Below are 22,318 nucleotides of genomic sequence, written 5' to 3'. Positions count from 1 at the left end.
CTACCAAACAAAATTTTCCATGACTTGTAAGCAACCATATAATCCACATTATTTTTCTGTCGACGCTGGTCAATAGGTACTAAGTTTAATACATGCGCATAGCAACAGCTTCTGCATTTATCATTTTCCTTTGGGAACGCAGATTGGAAATGCACTCGTAGCCCATTATAAGCGCCAGAGTTTCAACTGGTAGGCCCTTAAGACTAAAACGGCAAAAACAACATAAATTGGAGAGCACCGTTACAGTTTTAAAATAGTTCATTTATTGAGTTTAGATTTTTACATTAACTTTATTCAACAAAAATTGCTCAATTATCATACTGAATCCACATTAGAGCATCCTTGGTAAACTTCTAGCAGGGAACATTCTTCAATTGCCGATCGAATTCTTTGTACGTGTATCGTGACCCCAACGATCAATTGCTGGAGAAATGGAGCGACGAATCTGTACTAGAGACCGACAACGAACTATCATCCGAATTGCTATCATCATTGGAGGTGTAGCTATTCAGTTCATACTCAACATCAACGTTGATTCGCGTCTCGTAATTCGAATCTGAGACTTCGTTGTCCTCATCGACAGTATCCGCAGTACTTTGGCCCCTTGCTGCGTAATTGTGTTGGTCACCGGCTGCACGACTTTCCCGAGAGCTAGTCGCTTCTGGTACTCGACTCCGTCTGCCTTGCCGAAGTGTTCCACGATGTCGGTTAGAGCTCACACGTACTCGAGCCCTTCGACGTGTCTGCCTAGCAAAAGGTGGATGTTCTACGCTCCGAGGTGTTGTCGGCTCAATACGAGTAACTACTCGCGGACTGGGCCGCCTGGTTACATCTTCAGAAGCGGTCGCCGTCGAAGACACAGTCGATGTTGCAGTTCCTTGAAGAGCTGTTTCATCGGCACTTTCGGAATCCGAGGAGGAATTGTTATTATTTTCGCTCCCATCAAGAAACGAAGACACAATCTCTGCTGAAGCTTCAGATAGCGTCAACCTCTCATCTGGCTCACCTGCATACACCATTCTGGGACCACTGCTTGGAATGTCAATCATCGATCGACGATACATACGCATCGGCAGAGTTTCCAGAGGTATCTCTATTGGAGCGTCACCGGAATTCACAAAAGTGCCTTGCATGCGTGCACTTTGACTAGTTGTCGGGCGTGGGTAGGTATCATTTCGTTGCGGACGTCGATCAAGAGTAGAGCGCCTCTCCACTGTCAACGGTCGAGGCGGCCAGTATGTCTCACTGGGAGCTGTCTGATTGAGACCACCACCTCCTCCTCCTTCAGTACTGTCTGTTTCATCTTGTACTCCATAGATCCGACCAGGATTAGTGTCGATTCCTAGCTCCCTCAAGTCATTCACAGACATCCACTCCCTGTCCGCGTCCGATGGCCCAAGAGGAGCTCTATCATCTGAGATGTCACTTAAGTCAAGATTATCACTAAAACAAAATTCCAGTTTGCTAGAGCTGGTAGGTCCTAATAAACACAAATAAACCAAGATTACAGGACATAATTGCTACTAACTTCGTTTGAGAGCAATTAATCAAATCTTCAATTGAATACTTTGATCGGAACTCTGTAAAAAAGAAAAACAAGAATTTGTTTAATATGTATTTTTGGTCAAGTTTCACCGATTTACTGTTGTCAACTCGTTTCATAATTTTGTAGAACAGAAAACATCCCTTTTTCTAATTAGTTGAAGTCTATCTAATTAGTTAGCATTATCCATTTGAAAATTTTTAATTAACTTAAGTTAACTTTACCCATTAACCGTTCTTCAAGCTCTGAATAACTTAACAGCACCTTAACCTTAAAAACCAATAGAAAAATTTAGTACTGTTCCTTTATTTAAAATTGCAAATACACATATTGCAAAAAACTTTTTAAAGAAATTCTAAATTGAACGTGACATTAATGATCTGTTACCGCCGTCAAGTGTAGGCCAATTTGTCAAAATCTCAAAACGGAAAGTCAAATCCGCGCAACCTTGAGCAGTAAAAATTCAAAGACTCACTTTTTTATCTTAAGTGAATGCCCTCCCAGCAACTTCAGCACAATCAACGCCCATTGGACACTAAAGCTGTCTTAGGGACTTGTAATAATTAGAGAAACAATTAATTCAGGCACTACACGTTGTTGTCATTGGCCTCTCTAATTGCGTTGGGAAATGAAAACAGTTTCTTCTGAGTTCTGCAATTTTCTACATTGAGTTTTACCAAATTTGATCTTAGATCATTCACAAAAATAAATGGAACAAAAATGATACGTATGGGCAAAGCCGAACAAAAACCATCTCACAATTTCACAAACATCTATTTATTAAGCAAAATCCAGTAAACATTCTGTTCGTTACCCGTTCTGTTTTCCTGTGTAGGTATACAACAACTTCAAAACTAATAATTGATGCGTAGCTTATTGAGAAGCAGTTTACTTATGGCACTAAATGAAAAGCGCAGTTGGACACAAGATCAGCTACAATCAATAAAATGGTAGATATCTTCCGAGTTCGCAAGCCTAGATGGGGTGGTGTGTGGGGGTGGGAAGTCAACTGTTGACTGACTGAACTATCTACTAACACATTAGTACTTTCTCCTCTAAGGCGACGTCTTCTGTTGCCTCTTGGGTCATACAGGAGAACTACATTGGAGCAGTACAGCCTGTCTTTAGTCTGCAACTCGTCTAACTCCGACTGCAGTCTTTTTTCTGCTGGGAAAGTTGCCAAGTAAGATTTGACTAATTGATCGGCATGAATGTTCTTTGACACTGAAAATATAACTTCTCTGCAAGTTGGGCAAGTTTTCTTATTAGCACATCTTTCGAACCAAGTACTCAAACATCCTCCACAGAATGTGTGAAAACATGGACACGTGCTTACACACTGATGACAAAATTCTTGACAAATTGTGCATTTCAGCGATGATTTCAAATCCTCAGTCCACTCTATTGCTGATTCATTCACAAAGTTAACAGGCAATGTCATTGATGTGTTAATGCCAGTAGTGGTTGTGGCCTTCTGAACAGTTATTTCATCACCGCGGAGATTCGGAACAGATTCTCGATCAACGAGATCTGCTCCGGGCAAATTGTTAATCAGGAAAGCTTTGAACTCCTGGAAAAGTTGCTCATTCTCAGACATTATAGATTTCATTCCCTGGGTAGCTGTCCTAGCTTGAACAAATAATTCGACTGCACGTCCAACCGGGTTTTCACTGCTTACCGTACTATCAGCATGCTGCGACGTTTTAATTAATTCTACAGTACGGCGCGAAGTGTTGTTGTTGGGAAAATTTGGACTCACGGTAGATGTAGGCAAATTGCACTCACTTCGAGATAATGTTAGCGGATCTACTTGCATGTTTGATGATGTCGGTCGCGATTGTCTCGCATCTCGAGCAGAATTGACTCCCATTTCTGCACTAGTGTTCCTTCTGTCATTGTAATTGTGCATATCTGAAGCGTTGCGAGGTCTTTTACGTCGATCGTTGTCGCTGCTATAATCCCGACGACTACGCGAGTTCTGATTAGGCGATTCAGTTTGGTTCGCTGCCACTGTTCGCACCCTTCGACCTGGGGAATCAGTGCTATTTCCACTGGCTCCGTTGGCCGTTGTAACGTTGGAACTGCGGAGTCGACTGGAATAGCTACGTGCAGAGGTGCTGTGAACAATGTCCTCGGAGATCGTTACATGAGACGATCGGGTCACTGAGGGATCGTTACGTGCACGTTTTACCATAATTTTGATCTAGAAAATAGGCAGGTATTTATTCCTTTTACATTGATCTACGCAACCATACGAAGTGTAATTTAGTTTAAGTAGTTAACAATAGAAGGCTCAAGTGGGGTTTGCTCATTTCGTCAATTAATCAATTATAAACTGCTCAACGAAATTCATTGTTGGTGCCGTAAACAGTTCAGATCCGATCAGTCATATCAAGTTTAATTCAGTTCAAACACTGTCTTCAAAATTTTTGCACGGCAGACACACAAAATTATTTCTCAACCAATTGTGTATCTCACATGTGATTAACCGGACCCATATTGAATCTACACCAATCAGCTTTTCATTCTGTCTTTCAAATTGATATCAAACCTAGAAATTTCTCTACATCAATGCTTTATGAGCAAATACGATCTTCCCAAATAGAGCTGAGTCAAGATCTTGGACAAATTTGAAGATCAATAGCGAACCGATCGTCTGCCTTCCACTAAACTACATGAACTCATAACTCGTTGAGGATGGAACCAATAATCTGTTTTGTGTGTTTGAAAATGTGTAATAATGAAAATCTGTAATAATGTGTTTGAAAATTGGATACCTTCGTATATGGTTTTATTTTATCAAAAACTGTATCACCCATCCACAATGTTATTCAACCGAACCCAAATGTGTTAAATACATATCATTGTGTTAAAATAGCTCATGCACCCACTAACAAAGAAAAGATTCCAATAAAACAAAAGGAGCTAATTTTGACCCGTTATTTTTAAGTCACAAGTACGAAAAACTTAGCTATTTAATAAGAAACTTTCTCTCCAAAATTTTAGAAACCGCCGCCAAAGCGTTAAACTCTCTCTCTCTCTCTCTCTCGCTCTCTCTTGCAATTTCAAAGAAACCGACCAATGTCGTACGAATTATAAACTGCTCAACGAAATTCATGGTTGGTGCCGTAGACAGTTAAGATCCGATCAGTCATATCAAGTTTAATTCAGTTCAAATACTGTCTTCAAAATTTTTGCACGGCAGAAAAAATTCAAAATCAATTCTCAACCAATTGTGTATTTCACATGTGATTAAATGGACCGATATTGAATCTACACCGATTAGCTTTTCATTCTGTCCTTCAAATTGATATCAAACATAGAAATTTCTCTACATCAATGCTTTATGAGCAAATACGAGCTTCCCAAATAGAGCTGAGTCAAGATCTTGGAAAAATCTGAAGACCAATAGAGAACTGATCGTCTCCCTTCCATCGAACTACATGAACTCATAACTCGTTGAGGATGGAACCAATAATCTCCAACAGTGTTTGAAAATTGGATCCCCTCGTATATGGTTTTATTTTATCAAAAAATTGTATCACCCATCCACATGGTTATTCAAGCAATAAAATTGGACCCAAATGTGTTACATACATATCATTGTGTTATAATAGCTCATGCACCAACTAACATAAGAAAAGATCCAATAAAACAAAAGGAGCTAATTTTGACCCGTTATTTTTAAGTCACAAGAACGAAAAACTTAGCTATTTATTATGAAATTTTCTCTCCAACATTTTAGAAACCGCCACCAAAGCGTTAAACTCTCTCTCCGTCTCTCTTGAAACTTTGACGAAACCGACTAACGTCGGACGAATTAAAAACTGCTCAACGAAAATCATTGTTGGTGCCGTAGACATTTAAGATTGATCAGTCATATCAAGTTTAATTCAGTTAAAATGCTGCCTTCAGTATTTTAGCACGGCGGAAAAAATTCAAAATTATTTCTCAATCAATTGTGTATTTGACATGTGATTAATTGGACCGATACTGGATCTACACCGATCAGCTTTTCATTCTGTCCTTTAAATTGATATCAAACCAAAAAATTTCTCTACATCAATGCTTTATGAGCAAATACGATCTTCCCAAATAGAGCTGAGTCAAGATCTTGGACAAATCTGAAGATCAATAGCGAACCGATCGTCTGCCTTCCACTAAACTACATGAACTCATAACTCGTTGAGGATGGAACCAATAATCTCCAACAGTGTTTGAAAATTGGATCCCTTCGTATATGGTTTTATTTTATCAAAAACTGTATCACCCATCCACAATGTTATTCAACCGAACCCAAATGTGTTAAATACATATCATTGTGTTAAAATAGCTCATGCACCCACTAACATAAGAAAAGATTTCAATAAAACAAAAGGAGCTAATTTTGACCCGTTATTTTTAAGTCACAAGTACGAAAAACTTAGCTATTTATTAAGAAACTTTCTCTCCAAAATTTTAGAAACCGCCGCCAAAGCGTTAAACTCTCTCTCTCTCTCTCTCGCTCTCTCTTGCAATTTCAAAGAAACCGACTAATGTCGTACGAATTATAAACTGCTCAACGAAATTCATGGTTGTTGCCGTAGACAGTTAAGATCCGATCGTCATATCAAGTTTAATTCAGTTCAAATACTGTCTTCAAAATTTTTGCACGGCAGAAAAAATTCAAAATCAATTCTCAACCAATTGTGTATTTCACATGTGATTAAATGGACCGATATTGAATCTACACCGATTAGCTTTTCATTCTGTCCTTCAAATTGATATCAAACCTAGAAATTTCTCTACAATGCTTTATGAGCAAATACGAGCTTCCCAAATAGAGCTGAGTCAAGATCTTGGAAAAATCTGAAGACCAATAGAGAACTGATCGTCTCCCTTCCACCGAACTACATGAACTCATAACTCGTTGAGGATGGAACCAATAATCTCCAACAGTGTTTGAAAATTGGATCTCCTCGTATATGGTTTTATTTTATCAAAAAATTGTATCACCCATCCACATGGTTATTCAAGCAATTAAATTGGACCCAAATGTGTTACATACATATCATTGTGTTATAATAGCTCATGCACCAACTAACATAAGAAAAGATCCAATAAAACAAAATGAGCTAATTTTGACCCGTTATTTTTAAGTCACAAGAACGAAAAACTTAGCTATTTATTATGAAATTTTCTCTCCAACATTTTAGAAACCGCCACCAAAGCGTTAAACTCTCTCTCCGTCTCTCTTGAAACTTTGACGAAACCGACTAACGTCGGACGAATTAAAAACTGCTCAACGAAAATCATTGTTGGTGCCGTAGACATTTAAGATTGATCAGTCATATCAAGTTTAATTCAGTTAAAATGCTGCCTTCAGTATTTTAGCACGGCGGAAAAAATTCAAAATTATTTCTCAATCAATTGTGTATTTGACATGTGATTAATTGGACCGATACTGGATCTACACCGATCAGCTTTTCATTCTGTCCTTTAAATTGATATCAAACCAAAAAATTTCTCTACATCAATGCTTTATGAGCAAATACGATCTTCCCAAATAGAGCTGAGTCAAAATCTTGGACAAATCTGAAGATCAATAGCGAACCGATCGTCTGCCTTCCACTAAACTACATGAACTCATAACTCGTTGAGGATGGAACCAATAATCTCCAACAGTGTTTGAAAATTGGATCCCTTCGTATATGGTTTTATTTTATCAAAAACTGTATCACCCATCAACAATGTTATTCAACCGAACCCAAATGTGTTAAATACATATCATTGTGTTAAAATAGCTCATGCACCCACTAACATAAGAAAAGATTTCAATAAAACAAAAGGAGCTAATTTTGACCCGTTATTTTTAAGTCACAAGTACGAAAAACTTAGCTATTTATTAAGAAACTTTCTCTCCAAAATTTTAGAAACCGCCGCCAAAGCGTTAAACTCTCTCTCTCTCTCTCTCTCTCTCTCTCTCGCTCTCTCTTGCAATTTCAAAGAAACCGACTAATGTCTTACGAATTATAAACTGCTCAACGAAATTCATGGTTGTTGCCGTAGACAGTTAAGATCCGATCAGTCATATCAAGTTTAATTCAGTTCAAATACTGTCTTCAAAATTTTTGCACGGCAGAAAAAATTCAAAATCAATTCTCAACCAATTGTATTTCACATGTGATTAAATGGACCGATATTGAATCTACACCGATTAGCTTTTCATTCTGTCCTTCAAATTGATATCAAACCTAGAAATTTCTCTACAATGCTTTATGAGCAAATACGAGCTTCCCAAATAGAGCTGAGTCAAGATCTTGGAAAAATCTGAAGACCAATAGAGAACTGATCGTCTCCCTTCCACCGAACTACATCAACTCATAACTCGTTGAGGATGGAACCAATAATCTCCAACAGTGTTTGAAAATTGGATCTCCTCGTATATGGTTTTATTTTATCAAAAAATTGTATCACCCATCCACATGGTTATTCAAGCAATTAAATTGGACCCAAATGTGTTACATACATATCATTGTGTTATAATAGCTCATGCACCAACTAACATAAGAAAAGATCCAATAAAACAAAATGAGCTAATTTTGACCCGTTATTTTTAAGTCACAAGAACGAAAAACTTAGCTATTTATTATGAAATTTTCTCTCCAACATTTTAGAAACCGCCACCAAAGCGTTAAACTCTCTCTCCGTCTCTCTTGAAACTTTGACGAAACCGACTAACGTCGGACGAATTAAAAACTGCTCAACGAAAATCATTGTTGGTGCCGTAGACATTTAAGATTGATCAGTCATATCAAGTTTAATTCAGTTAAAATGCTGCCTTCAGTATTTTAGCACGGCGGAAAAAATTCAAAATTATTTCTCAATCAATTGTGTATTTGACATGTGATTAATTGGACCGATACTGGATCTACACCGATCAGCTTTTCATTCTGTCCTTTAAATTGATATCAAACCAAAAAATTTCTCTACATCAATGCTTTATGAGCAAATACGATCTTCCCAAATAGAGCTGAGTCAAAATCTTGGACAAATCTGAAGATCAATAGCGAACCGATCGTCTGCCTTCCACTAAACTACATGAACTCATAACTCGTTGAGGATGGAACCAATAATCTCCAACAGTGTTTGAAAATTGGATCCCTTCGTATATGGTTTTATTTTATCAAAAACTGTATCACCCATCAACAATGTTATTCAACCGAACCCAAATGTGTTAAATACATATCATTGTGTTAAAATAGCTCATGCACCTACTAACATAAGAAAAGATTTCAATAAAACAAAAGGAGCTAATTTTGACCCGTTATTTTTAAGTCACAAGTACGAAAAACTTAGCTATTTATTAAGAAACTTTCTCTCCAAAATTTTAGAAACCGCCGCCAAAGCGTTAAACTCTCTCTCTCTCTCTCTCTCTCTCTCTCTCTCGCTCTCTCTTGCAATTTCAAAGAAACCGACTAATGTCTTACGAATTATAAACTGCTCAACGAAATTCATGGTTGTTGCCGTAGACAGTTAAGATCCGATCAGTCATATCAAGTTTAATTCAGTTCAAATACTGTCTTCAAAATTTTTGCACGGCAGAAAAAATTCAAAATCAATTCTCAACCAATTGTATTTCACATGTGATTAAATGGACCGATATTGAATCTACACCGATTAGCTTTTCATTCTGTCCTTCAAATTGATATCAAACCTAGAAATTTCTCTACATCAATGCTTTATGAGCAAATACGAGCTTCCCAAATAGAGCTGAGTCAAGATCTTGGAAAAATCTGAAGACCAATAGAGAACTGATCGTCTCCCTTCCACCGAACTACATGAACTCATAACTCGTTGAGGATGGAACCAATAATCTCCAACAGTGTTTGAAAATTGGATCTCCTCGTATATGGTTTTATTTTATCAAAAAATTGTATCACCCATCCACATGGTTATTCAAGCAATTAAATTGGACCCAAATGTGTTACATACATATCATTGTGTTATAATAGCTCATGCACCAACTAACATAAGAAAAGATCCAATAAAACAAAATGAGCTAATTTTGACCCGTTATTTTTAAGTCACAAGAACGAAAAACTTAGCTATTTATTATGAAATTTTCTCTCCAACATTTTAGAAACCGCCACCAAAGCGTTAAACTCTCTCTCCGTCTCTCTTGAAACTTTGACAAAACCGACTAACGTCGGACGAATTAAAAACTGCTCAACGAAAATCATTGTTGGTGCCGTAGACATTTAAGATTGATCAGTCATATCAAGTTTAATTCAGTTAAAATGCTGCCTTCAGTATTTTAGCACGGCGGAAAAAATTCAAAATTATTTCTCAATCAATTGTGTATTTGACATGTGATTAATTGGACCGATACTGGATCTACACCGATCAGCTTTTCATTCTGTCCTTTAAATTGATATCAAACCAAAAAACTTCTCTACATCAATGTTTTATGAAAAAATACGAGCTTCCCAAATAGAGCTGAGTCAAGATCTTGGAAAAATCTGAAGATCAATAGAGAACCGAACATCTCCCTACCATTAAACTACATGAGCTCATAACTCGTTGAGGATGGAACCAATAATCTCCAACAGTGTTTGAAAATTGGATCCCTTCGTATATGGTTTTATTTTATCAAAAACTGTATCACCCATCCACAATGTTATTCAACCGAACCCAAATGTGTTAAAAACATATCATTGTGTTAAAATAGCTCATGCACCCACTAACATAAGAAAAGATCCAATAAAACAAAAGGAGCTAATTTTGACCCGTTATTTTTAAGTCACAAGAACGAAAAACTTAGCTATTTATTATGAAATTTTCTCTCCAACATTTTAGAAACCGCCACCAAAGCGTTAAACTCTCTCTCCGTCTCTCTTGAAACTTTGACGAAACCGACTAACGTCGGACGAATTAAAAACTGCTCAACGAAAATCATTGTTGGTGCCGTAGACATTTAAGATTGATCAGTCATATCAAGTTTAATTCAGTTAAAATGCTGCCTTCAGTATTTTAGCACGGCGGAAAAAATTCAAAATTATTTCTCAATCAATTGTGTATTTGACATGTGATTAATTGGACCGATACTGGATCTACACCGATCAGCTTTTCATTCTGTCCTTTAAATTGATATCAAACCAAAAAATTTCTCTACATCAATGTTTTATGAAAAAATACGAGCTTCCGAAATAGAGCTGAGTCAAGATCTTGGAAAAATCTGAAGATCAATAGAGAACCGAACATCTCCCTTCCATTAAACTACATGAGCTCATAACTCGTTGAGGATGGAACCAATAATCTCCAACAGTGTTTGAAAATTGGATCCCCTCGTATATGGTTTTATTTTATCAAAAAATTGTATCACCCATCCACATGGTTATTGAACCAAATAAATTGACCCCAAATGTGTTACATACATATCATTGTGTTAAAATAGCTCATGCACCCACTAACATAAAAAAGATCCGATAAAACAAAAGGAGCTAATTTTGAACCGTTATTTTTGATTCACAAGAAACGAAAAACTTAGCTATTTATGGAATTTTCTCTCCAACATTTTAGAAGCCGCCGCCAAAGCATTACACACACACTCTCTTTCTCCCTCCACGTAAAATTAAAACACTCTAAATGCATAAAGTCCGCAGCACTCCTTTGCGATGCAAGAAGTTTCTATGTAGTATCAGCAGTTTAAAGTGTAAAAGCCGAAATACCAAGAACCAATGACCATTCATTTTTGAACTGAAAGATATAATATGGAAAATAGATTTCGCTCAGTATAACTTGTAGTGATTGAGCCTAATGTATGCAGGGCCTCTTGAAATTTTAAAGAAACCGATTAACGTCTGACGAATTTCCCTCGAACGACAGGCTGGGCTATTTAATTCGGAGTAGCTCAGAAGTTGTTAATGGTTGCAAAAATCCTGACCTCAGAGGAGTCCGAATACACAACCTGGAGAATAAACATAGCCGGCAGATTGCCGGAAAATAGCCGCGATAGACGCTTGGTGCTTTCCATGAATTGAAACAACTAAAGAGATTAGATAGACAGATCGACCACCAGTCCTTTAATAGACCACCAGACTTTTAGGGTTAGCTGTGGACTGTCAATTTTATGAGACACATACGCTCTATAAGGAGAAAGCCCTAATAGGGATTTTCAAAATTAGGATCTCCTCCGTTTGTGCCCCCTCAGCTTAGTGGGCGCATATTATTTGCACCCCTCAGATGCACGTGCAATATTTTTTACATAATGACTTACTATGTAATGGCACGTGCTCTGTAACTGGGGGCGCATAACGTACTGGGGGCAGGACTGTCAATTTTATGAGACACATTAGCTCTATAAGGAGAAAGCCCTAATAGGGATTTTCAAAATTAGGATCTCCTCCGTTTGTGCCCCCTCAGCTTAGTGGGCGCATATTATTTGCACCCCTCAGATGCACGTGCAATATTTTTTACATAATGACTTACTATGTAATGGCACGTGCTCTGTAACTGGGGGCGCATAACGTACTGGGGGCACAAACAGAGAATATCCCAAAATTAATATTCAAAATCAAAAACTCAAGACTCTAATAATCAAGAATTAGGGCATATATGTTTGGCACTATTTAGATGCACACTATTGACTTTTAACTAAATGACTTTTGACTTTTAGGTAAACGTTCATAAAATTTAAATTTCCATAAGTGAGTTCAGAAGTCAATTTTTTGAGTGAGGTAAGTCATCGAAAAAGTCAATTCCAAGAAGTCAGGGTAAGACGAAACAAAAATCTGTTAGACGAAGTAGTATAACATAGCTAGAACGGATCATGAATGGATTGGGAAAAATTCTATCCAAAAAATTGAAAAAACAGTAAAAATCAAAGTGAAATTGCCGCATGTGAACAAAAAACCACTAGCGAGAAAGCGAATTTTTGTTCAAACACCGTTTTCTCAATCCAATTTAACTTTAGAACGAAAAAAATTCCCGTCGCAAAACCACTCGCTTTTTAGCTCCACTTCCTGCTTCGGCGCGACCAAAATCACTACTACAATTTGACTTCAAAAATCATGAAAATGTGTGAACAGATCTTAAAAAAAAAGACAGCGCCCCAATACAATTCAAATTCTTTGAATTGTAAAAAAAATTCAGGAGCGCTATAATAGCCGCCTTGAATTGAGGACGCGGCTATTAACAAAGTGATATATTAACCACTAAACTCTAGAGGTTTTGATTCTCCTCAGCTCACAATCGCTTTTATATTATCAAGAAACTTAAATTTTAGAATAGGAGACGCTCAGATCACTAAAAAAGAAGAACTCACGCGCGAAAAGTCACTCAAGAAGTCGAAGAACGCTCTAGAACAAAATCACAAAAACGGCCAAGCAAAAATTTTGCATTAAAATAAGACACACACACACACACACGGGGGGGGGGGTTACAAAAAGTGCCTCAAATTCGTTCGAGAGCAAATAAAAACATAACCGACTAAACGTCGGAAGAATTGCTCTTGAACGACTAGTGGGAGCTCTAATCAATTGAAGCCTGCTTCAGTCGGGGGGGGGGAGGGGTAGCCTAAATGGGACTAATAAGTTCTATAGTGGGCTTCAAATAACCATATTAGAGGTTAACATATACCACTATTAAGATTTAAAGTAAAAAAATGACACCAGTTTCGGCGCACTTTTTATTTGACTTTTAGTATTAAATTGCCGCCAATTGAGTTCAGCTGCTTGAAATTGTGATTGAGAGAGAATTTTAGATCACGCGAAATGCAAAAAGTCAAGGGCGTAAAAGTCACTCGAAAAGTCAAAACCGTCAAGCGAAAATTTTGCATAAAAAAAAGACACACGTTTACAATAATTGCTATGAACTGCGTTCAAGAGCAATTAAACAATTATTCTGGCGCGCTCCGCTTACAAAAAAATCAACTTCGTTCGTTAACTCTTCGTCGAGTACGAAATGTCAAATACGGCCTATAACAAATACCACGCATCTTAAAATCAAGATAAATGGGCGTGGTGCGGTTTGCGGATAGATAATGGGCGAGCGAAAGAATTTCTGAAACAAGCCATGCGGATCAAAGAAAAAATTTTGCATTAAGACACGACAACAACGATTGTTCATTCGAGAGCAATTAATCTTACATTCCCGTAGTACTCCCGAAATAATCCTAATATTCGTCTTACCACAAAAACGAACTGACTGCCTTAAAAAACTCAGCTAACTCGAGAGTACGCGAGGGGTAGGCTTGGAGTTAGATTGTTGGTTAAGTGGAGGTGAGGGGAGGGGGCAACTGAATGCAATTAGAAAAAAGGGGCCAATTGTCAACCTCATCTTTTGACCTTGAATAGTTCTGACCTGTCAATTAAACTTGTTATTGTGTGTAAAATCAGTTATCGGAGTGAGGTAAGTCATAAGTTGGTTGGGGCGGGGGTTGATGATGGCTGGTTGGGAGGCAAGTCAGTGGTGGCATGGGAAGCTGGGGCGTAGATAGGTGGGGAATAGATGATTGTTCTGGCCCCAGATCATTTTCAATATGATGCTCATATTCGTATAAATTGACAAAGCAGTTTTGACTAAAAAACGGAGTTGCGTACAGGAATGGTCAGCATATACCTCTGAATGACAGAGCCAGCATATATACCCCTGGAATGGTCCAAATCTGAACCCAACTGAAAACTGTGTTTGCAATTCGGAACTTTTTTCGAACCCCCCCCCCCTCACACAAGAGTTTTTATGACTCAACTTACACGTCTTTGCCCCCCACGAAACTTTAAAACTATAGCCCCCTATTATGGTATGTTTACAGTGATTGGGGAGGGGATATACGTCACGACCACTAAGCGGGGGAGGGGAGCTATAATGGGCAAAGATCCACCAATAGTTTGTTGTTATTTAGCACTTTCCTATTTAAAAAGATAGCACGTCTGCCTTGGGGCGTTAAATTTTTATGCCCACTAAGATAGGAGAGGGGGTGTTGAATTTGATTGTCCTCTAGGCTGGGAGGGGGTAAAACAGAAGAATAGTTTACTAGATGTTAGGAAGCCAAAAACATCTTTCCCCGGAAATAGATAGCGACTTAGAAGCTTGACGTTATTTACAAAACCTTAACATGTATACCAATCGTTATGGCACCATGGTGAAATTAAAAATATGCAAGTTAAAAAATCAATAAAGCAAACAAGAAAAGAAGCAACAAAAAACAATTATTTCATGGGGTCTATAATGGGAGTGACAAAAACAAAACTGACTAACGTCGGATGAATTTCTCTCCAAATACCAGCAAGGGGATCGATTTGGTATTCACTAGCTTCTGCTCAGAGAGCTTATCTTCACTGGTGAGGTAGGGTGGGCCAATTTGGAGTGGGTGCAAAAACAGGTGGCAAAAATGGGCCAGAGTTTCTCTCCCAGCTATCAGTTTACACTTGCTCACTCTGGCCTGGAAGGCGTGCTGGGTGGAGGGATGTGGGTGGAGAAAGTCTATTGTGGCGGGATCAAAATTTCAGAAATTAAAATCAAAAGTGTATTGTCCACAACGAAGTTTTGGGCAAAACAAAAGAATAATCTAGTGATCTTGAAGATCTTTTCCGTTTGTACCCCCTCCGCCAGTACGTTAATCCCTCCCCTCCCCCAGTTACAGAGCGCGTGTCATCACATGGTAAATCATTATGTAAAAATATGGCAGATGCGTCTGGGGGTGCAAATAATATGCACCCACTAATCTGGGGGGCGGGGCACAAACGGAAAAGATCCAAAATACGCAACTTGAAAAATCAACGTGAGTACAATGAATGCAACTAATAACTGGTCTTTCCCATTATAGATCCCCCCCCCCCGTTTAGTGCTCAGATAATCAGTTGAGATCAAATTTCAAGAACTGCTCTCTTCATTGTGAATTTATGTCTCCTCAACAGTTTCCCAGCAACGATTACTTGGAGACTGTTAAGGCTCTAGAACTCTACGGTGACACAAAGCCCTCGCACTGCCCTCGCACTCCATTTTATGCAATTCGTTTTAGAGCAATTAATACAAACTTCGTGTAAGTAATACAAATTTTGTTAAATAGCAATTAATACAAACTTTGTTCGAGAGCAAATAATCATGAGAAGTGGCAAAATAGATCTTTTCCCTTTGTGCCCACAACTTAGTCGGTGCACATTGGTTTCACCCTAGCTTAGTGGGATTATAACTTTGACGCCCCAAGCTCACGCGTTATTTTTAAAATAGTATCCAGATGTATAAAACAAATTGTAGTTAGGGGCACAAAAACACTGGGGGAGGGGGCGAAACAGAATGAATCATTATACACAATGATTCTTCATGTAATGGCACGCGCTCTGTAACTGTGGGGCGCATAACGTACTTGGGGCACAAACAAATTAATAAGTTTCATGAGGTGAACCAAATTTGCCCACCCTACCTCACTAGTGCCGATAAGCTCTGAGCATAAGCTAGTGAATACCAACAGTTTCACAGCAAAGATTACTTGGAGACTGTTAAGGCTCTAGAACTCCACGGTGACAGAAAGCCCTCGCACTGCGCCATTTTATGCAATTCGTTTTAGAGCAATTAATACAAACTTCGTGTAAGTATTACAAATTTTGTTAAATAGCAATTAATACAAACTTTGTTCGAGAGCAACTAATCATGAGAAGTGGCAAAATAGATCTTTTCCCTTTGTGCCCACAGCTTAGACGGTGCACATTGGTTTCACCCTAGCTTAGTGGGATTATAACTTTGACGCCCCAAACTCACGCGTTATTTTTTAAATAGTATCCAGATGTATAACACAAATTGTAGTTAGGGGCACAAAAACACTGGGGGAGGGGGCGAAACAGAATCAATCATTATACACAATGATTTTTCATGTAATGGCACGCGCTCTGTAACTGTGGGGTGCATAACGTACTTGGGGCACAAACAAATTAAAAAGTTTCATGAGGTGAACCAAATTTGCTCACCCTACCTCACCAGTGCAGATAAGCTCTGAGCATAGGCTAGTGAATACCAAAGCCACCCCTTTGCTGGTATTTGGAGAGAAATTCTGATCTATTCTGTTTCGCCCTCCTCCCCCCCCCCGCTTAGTGAGCACGAAATTTTTATGACCCCCAGGCGCACGTGATAATTTCTTACATAGTAACGTGCTACATAACAGCATAAAATTTGTAACTGGGGGTCATAAAAAACAATGGGGGGGGGGGGGGGACAGAATAGATCCAGAAATTCATTCGACGTTAGTCAGTTTTGTTTTTGTCACTGCCATTATAGACCCCATGAAATAATTGTTTTTATTGCTGCTTTCCTTGTTCTTGCATTGATTTTTTAACTTGCATAGTTTTAATTACACCATAGTGCCACAACGCTTGGTACATGTAAAGGTTTTGTAAATAATGTCAATCTTTTAAGTCGATATCAAATTCCGGGGCAAGATGCTTTTGGCTTCCTAACATCTAGTAAACTATTCTTCTGTTTTACCCCCTCCCAGCCTAGAGGACAATAAACTTTTACGCCCCCTCTCCTATCCAAGTGGGCATAATGGTTCACCTCATGAGCAATTATGCCCAAAATGTAGTAAGGGGCACAAAAAACACTGGGGGAGGGGGCGAAACAGATTTTTCATGTAATGGCACGTGCTCTGTAACTTTGGTGTGCATAACGTACTTGGGGGCGGGCACAAACAGAGGAGATCCGATAAAAAAAGTTTCATGAGGTGAACCATGAGCAGTCAGAGCTTTGTTTTTGATGAGCCAGTATGCTTAAATTTCGGGTATTTCCTATAATAGCCCCCCCCCCCACCATCCGTTATCATATTTTTATGGCGTGGTGGGGGGGAGCACATATACATTACCAACTGTGGATCTATTCTAACCCCCCCCCACTTTGTGTACATGACTATATAGTAACGTGCGTTAAGATCACATTTTGCATGTGGAGGTTATAAAAAAACACGCAACACCGATCTTTACCGTTTGGGCCCCCAAGTACGTTGTACGCTCCTTATTTACAGAGCACGTACCACTTTATAGTAAATCATTTTTATTAAAAAATGGCACATGCGCCCAGCAGGGGGTGCCAATTAATATGCACCCACTAAGCTGGAGGGGCGGGGTGGGGGCACAAACGGAAAAATTAATTACTAACCGTGACCCATTGTTGTTCAGCGATTGTCCAATAGGAATGTACTAAATAGCTTTCTTGGAAATGCTCAGCCTACTCAAAACATGCTTCTATCATTTTCACACGTGTTACTCTAACCAACTCTCCACAGATTTTCAAATCTTAAAGGTCTATCTTAAACAATGACCAGATTTACCTTACTTCGTGAGAGCAACATGAGTATTTGGAAATGTTTGAGAACTGACACGTTTGAAAAACTGGTGGATTAAAAGTTCAGAAAACTTTTGTCTTTCCCATTATAGCGCATTATGGGATAACTGCAGTAGTAAGCGTGGGATGCCACACATTATATGACCACTAAGCTTGGGGGGTTATAATGGGAAAGACCCAAACTAAAATTTTTTAATGAATATTAGAGCATTCAAAACAAAGAATACTGAGGAGGCTCCGCTATATTATGATGAGACTGGCTTGCGTTTCAATTTCAAAACTCTTGGCAGTTTTCATCATTGGGAAATATGTCACCGAATGACTTGTTTCAGTGCACTCATTGTTCCGTCAACGAAAATTTTTTTTACCATTTCTAACGAAACAACCTCTTTTTGAGGATGCGCTGTTTAATTAAAGGCTCTTCTAACAAGACTTTCAACCAGTTCTCGGGGGAAAAGTCTCAACTTTCAACCAGCTGACGCAAAACAGTTGTCGACATGAGTGAGTTGGAATTCAAAAACTTAGATAAAAGACACCTAGTTTGTGACAGTAGCAAAATCTGTTTTACTTGCAAAAATTCTCGTGCGCTTCGTATTCAAAAATGCATTATTGACTGATGCTTCATCATTCAGCAAAGCAAGAGGTAACGGCGTACTATTTTCTACAGTTTTTTTTTTCAATTTGCTCTATCGGTTAATGCTCAGCATACTGAGTAAACAACAATGGAAACACTCAATCCAGAGTCAGATGAGCCAAGCTGGCAAAAGAAGACAAAGCGTCGATCAAAATAATTATAGAGAGGGACAAAATAGCCGTTCGAAAAACCGAAACAGCTATCATAAGCAGAACCTCTCAGCGTCAAATTTTAGTTCATAAAATGAAATAATTCATAGAAGTGCCTGAAAATACCATAGAATACCTAGAATCTTCTCTATACTAATCAGCTGCTTTAATATTCGGAAAACTATTCAAATTTAAGAAGCGGCGGCAGCCAAAAATGAAGCATCTCAGATGGAAAGTTTTCATATGAACGAAAAACGTAAAATAAGTAAGTTGATTATTCCAACTTCTTGACACTTTTTGGGTAGATGATAACTTGTGTTCAGTCATAAGGACGGGCAGGCCATTTAGATTACAGAAGTATTAATTTTGAGGAAAATATGTAAACTTAGTTTTCAACAAAACGGCTCTTTGCATCATTTTGAGTTGAAGCTTAAAAATTACGCATGCAGTCATGCCAGAATTTGCTCAATATCAGATTTATGAAGAACACCTCAAAAACTCAACCCGTAAAAGCCGGTCTCTGTCATCAAAATTGGACTTCTGTATGATTGCCTTTGTATGTCAGGCATCTAATCATTGATAGCGGGTACTAAATATTAAAAATACTTGAAAACTGGGATCTATTCTGTTCCCCCCCCCCCCGAGTGTTTTTTACGCCCCCAGTTACAAATTATATGTTGTTATATAGCACGTTACTATGTAAAAAAAAACGCACGTGCGCCTGGGGGCGTACAAAAGATGAGCCCACTAAGCTGGGGGGGGGGGGCAAACAGAATAGATCCAAAACTCATTTCAAGCAGAAATAAAAACCGACTAAACTCGGATGATTTGCTCTCGAACGACAGGAGGGCGCAATATAATTTAGAGGGAGCGTAGCTTAGATTATTTTTAAGGGTGCAAAAAACGCCGAAAGCATAAGGGTTCGAACCCCAGACCTCCAGGACGCCAGTCCAACATCAACCACTAAGCTACAATGGACAATTCGGATTTTTTCCGTTTGTGCCCTGAGCTTAGTGGGTGAATATTATTTGCACCTCCCCGACGCACGTGCCATGTTTTTACATAGTTTTTTACTATGTAACGGCACGTGCTCTGTGACGTGCCCACTATCATCCGCTAATTAAAAAGGACTTTGCTATCACAATTTATTCGTTTCGCGTATCAAAATAATTTATTTCAATTGTTATACTTCGCTATATCCAAAATTATTAAATATCCTGAACAATTAAGCGCAATTGCGTACATCACAGCTGCCTTTTATAGAATCCAGCTCTATTCGGCATTTCAAATTTAATTACCAGATATCCCAAAATGTAAATATTCCAATGTAAGAAAAACTCTTGAAAGAGGCTTTCAACCTACATTGGTGCTAGGACAGTGGAGATGGGATGGTACATCCAAAAATGACCACTCATAAAAATAGCTAGATTGGTTGTTTTAATTTTTCCAACCCCAATTTTGGGGGTAACTTTATATCTGTAGTCCCATCCACGGGGCAGCGCATGGTCAATTGAGCTCATGCGATACTTCAGAATTATATGGCTCAAACTAGCACTCAATTCCAGCTGATTACAGTTGTGTATTATTTTCGAATGCTGTCTCAATTTTAAATGCTTTTCATCTAACGTCCAATGACCATTACTATCAATTTGGTAATTAACTATATAGGACAGCTATCTACTGTTTCCTCTCCCTTTATATCGACTATCAGTGATAGCCCCACCTTTTGTCAGGTAATGCAAACCATTATCAAAGTAAAAACGAGCCTTAGTTTGCTCACACGCGGCAATGAAAACAAATATTTTGTTCACTGGGAAAAGGAAACAGTTCAAATCTTTTACAGACGCTTTGTCAGACCCTGTCAAATTGAGCTTAATCAAGAGAGGAGCAAAGAGCACATGAAAGGAATCGAAGAGCGTTTCGATGAGGGGGATTGGTAAGGTCTTTGAACTGCATTGATATGGGCAACTAAGCAGCAAACTGAAACAACAAACAGGTCAACAAAATTAAGGTCGGATTGATGACAACAAATAGACTCTCGTAAACATCTATAAACACAAAACTTGTAAGCAACACTGCAATTGCAGCTTGGTGGATAATCTGGTATTGAAACTAAATTTGCACTCAAAATATTCAACTTCAGAGCTCAGAGAATGAATTTAACAAGATAGAAATAGTTTTTCATCCAAATGGTTGCTTTCGGTAGCTCTGGTTACCAGCAGTAACTCAAAAGAGCAGTTACCAGGTAATTACAAATAAAAACCGACGTTAAAATATTCGTAAGTTTGGGCTGAGAAATGTTAATTAAAGTGACAGGTGGCTATTTCTTTACACAAACTCAAGAAATTGTGGTCAAAGAAAATTTGGATCTGCCCATCCCCCCACTCACCCCATAACAGAGTGTACATATAATTATTATACGTGCACATATCAAATAGACCCGCGCGCCATATTCTGAACACATAATAGCGTTTACTGAATACATAATTTTGATGGGGGGGATCGAAGAGATGCCACAAAATGACAGAACAGATCCAAAAATGGAAGTCAAGTTATCAAAATGAGACATTTAGGTAAGCTAATTCATCCATTTAATTATTCATTCATTCAGCAAAGAGCACAAAAGGGAGAATTGATTAAGTGGAGTGAAGCTTCAGAGGTTGTCACCATTCGGGGGGTGGTCTGATTAGAATAAGCAGTCAATCAATTATTATCATTCAGATAATGATTTAGCTGATGAGTTCAAAATGAGGTGGCATGATCTAGCCATTAAAAAATGAATCAGTCCCATCATAGCCTATCCCTTCTAAAATATCAAAGCAAGTCGTCCTAATTCCTGTGTAGTTACCACAGCAAACGACACAGTTAATGTAAGCTGTTAACTGACTAAACCTACAAAATAAGGGTGGGATTATATTGAGCCAAGCACTTAATGACGAACTCTTACATCGCAGATATTTAAGCCCAGTTCCTCATGAAGCATTAAACATACCGCATTTTGTACTGCTAGCAAAGAGGCACAATGGAAAGTACCGTTTGCAAAAAATTCAATAGTATTAGTCTTCAATTTTATTTCCAGAGAAAAATTCAGGAGATCATGTTATTTGATAACTGTTCCCCCTTAATACACGAAGCGCATCTTTCTTGAGAAGCGTCAGCTGAAGAATTCAAGGAACTTGCATTTGAAACAGCGACTTATAGAAGGCATAATATACAATATCGAAAGTTTTCATACAAACATAGAAGGCAGATTGGCAGAACATTTGGAGCACTGAGATTGAAAAAAGGACAGCAAAAATCGAAAGAAAAAACCGACAGCCCTTTTCCAACGCATTAAGAAGTGTGCGAAGTTTTGGTGCGCTGGCCCAATTATACAGAATACCAAACATTTCAAAATTGACGAGTATTAAACTAAATATTAATATCATTTAGCAATAGCAGTTTATTACACAAGGCTCACAAGCATTGCGCCAATGTATAAAAGGAAATAAAAAACTGTTAGAAAGAGAAAAATTATAAAATTTCTCAATTTTTGTTAAATTTGATGAAAACTTCTTTGTGCCGAAAAAACTAGTCAACTTGCAATAGAAAACAATTCAGTTACTCATAATAAACGCAATAAAAACACAGACAAAAATAGCTAAAAAAATAGCCCTAAAATACGCAAATAAGAAAACCTTC

General features: G+C 38.2%; 1 protein-coding gene across 1 annotated transcript; it reads right to left on the bottom strand.

Annotated features, from left to right (window-relative positions):
- Positions 1 to 211: 211 nt before the first annotated feature.
- LOC142349027 (uncharacterized) lies at positions 212 to 17,798 on the bottom strand. Its single transcript, XM_075400431.1, has 3 exons — positions 17,669 to 17,798; positions 2,581 to 3,746; positions 212 to 1,443 (listed from the first exon to the last, which is right to left on the bottom strand). The coding sequence occupies exons 2-3, from the start codon at positions 3,735 to 3,737 to the stop codon at positions 417 to 419; spliced, it is 2,184 nt and encodes a 727-aa protein (XP_075256546.1). The 5' UTR covers positions 3,738 to 3,746; positions 17,669 to 17,798; the 3' UTR covers positions 212 to 416.
- Between the last annotated feature and the right edge of the window lie 4,520 nt (positions 17,799 to 22,318).

The sequence above is a fragment of the Convolutriloba macropyga genome, chromosome 11 (assembly GCF_964194025.1).
Source record: "Convolutriloba macropyga chromosome 11, txConMacr16.3, whole genome shotgun sequence".
In the NCBI taxonomy this organism is placed as follows: Eukaryota; Metazoa; Xenacoelomorpha; order Acoela; family Convolutidae; genus Convolutriloba; species Convolutriloba macropyga.
This window is presented reverse-complemented; position numbering and strand designations above follow the sequence as displayed.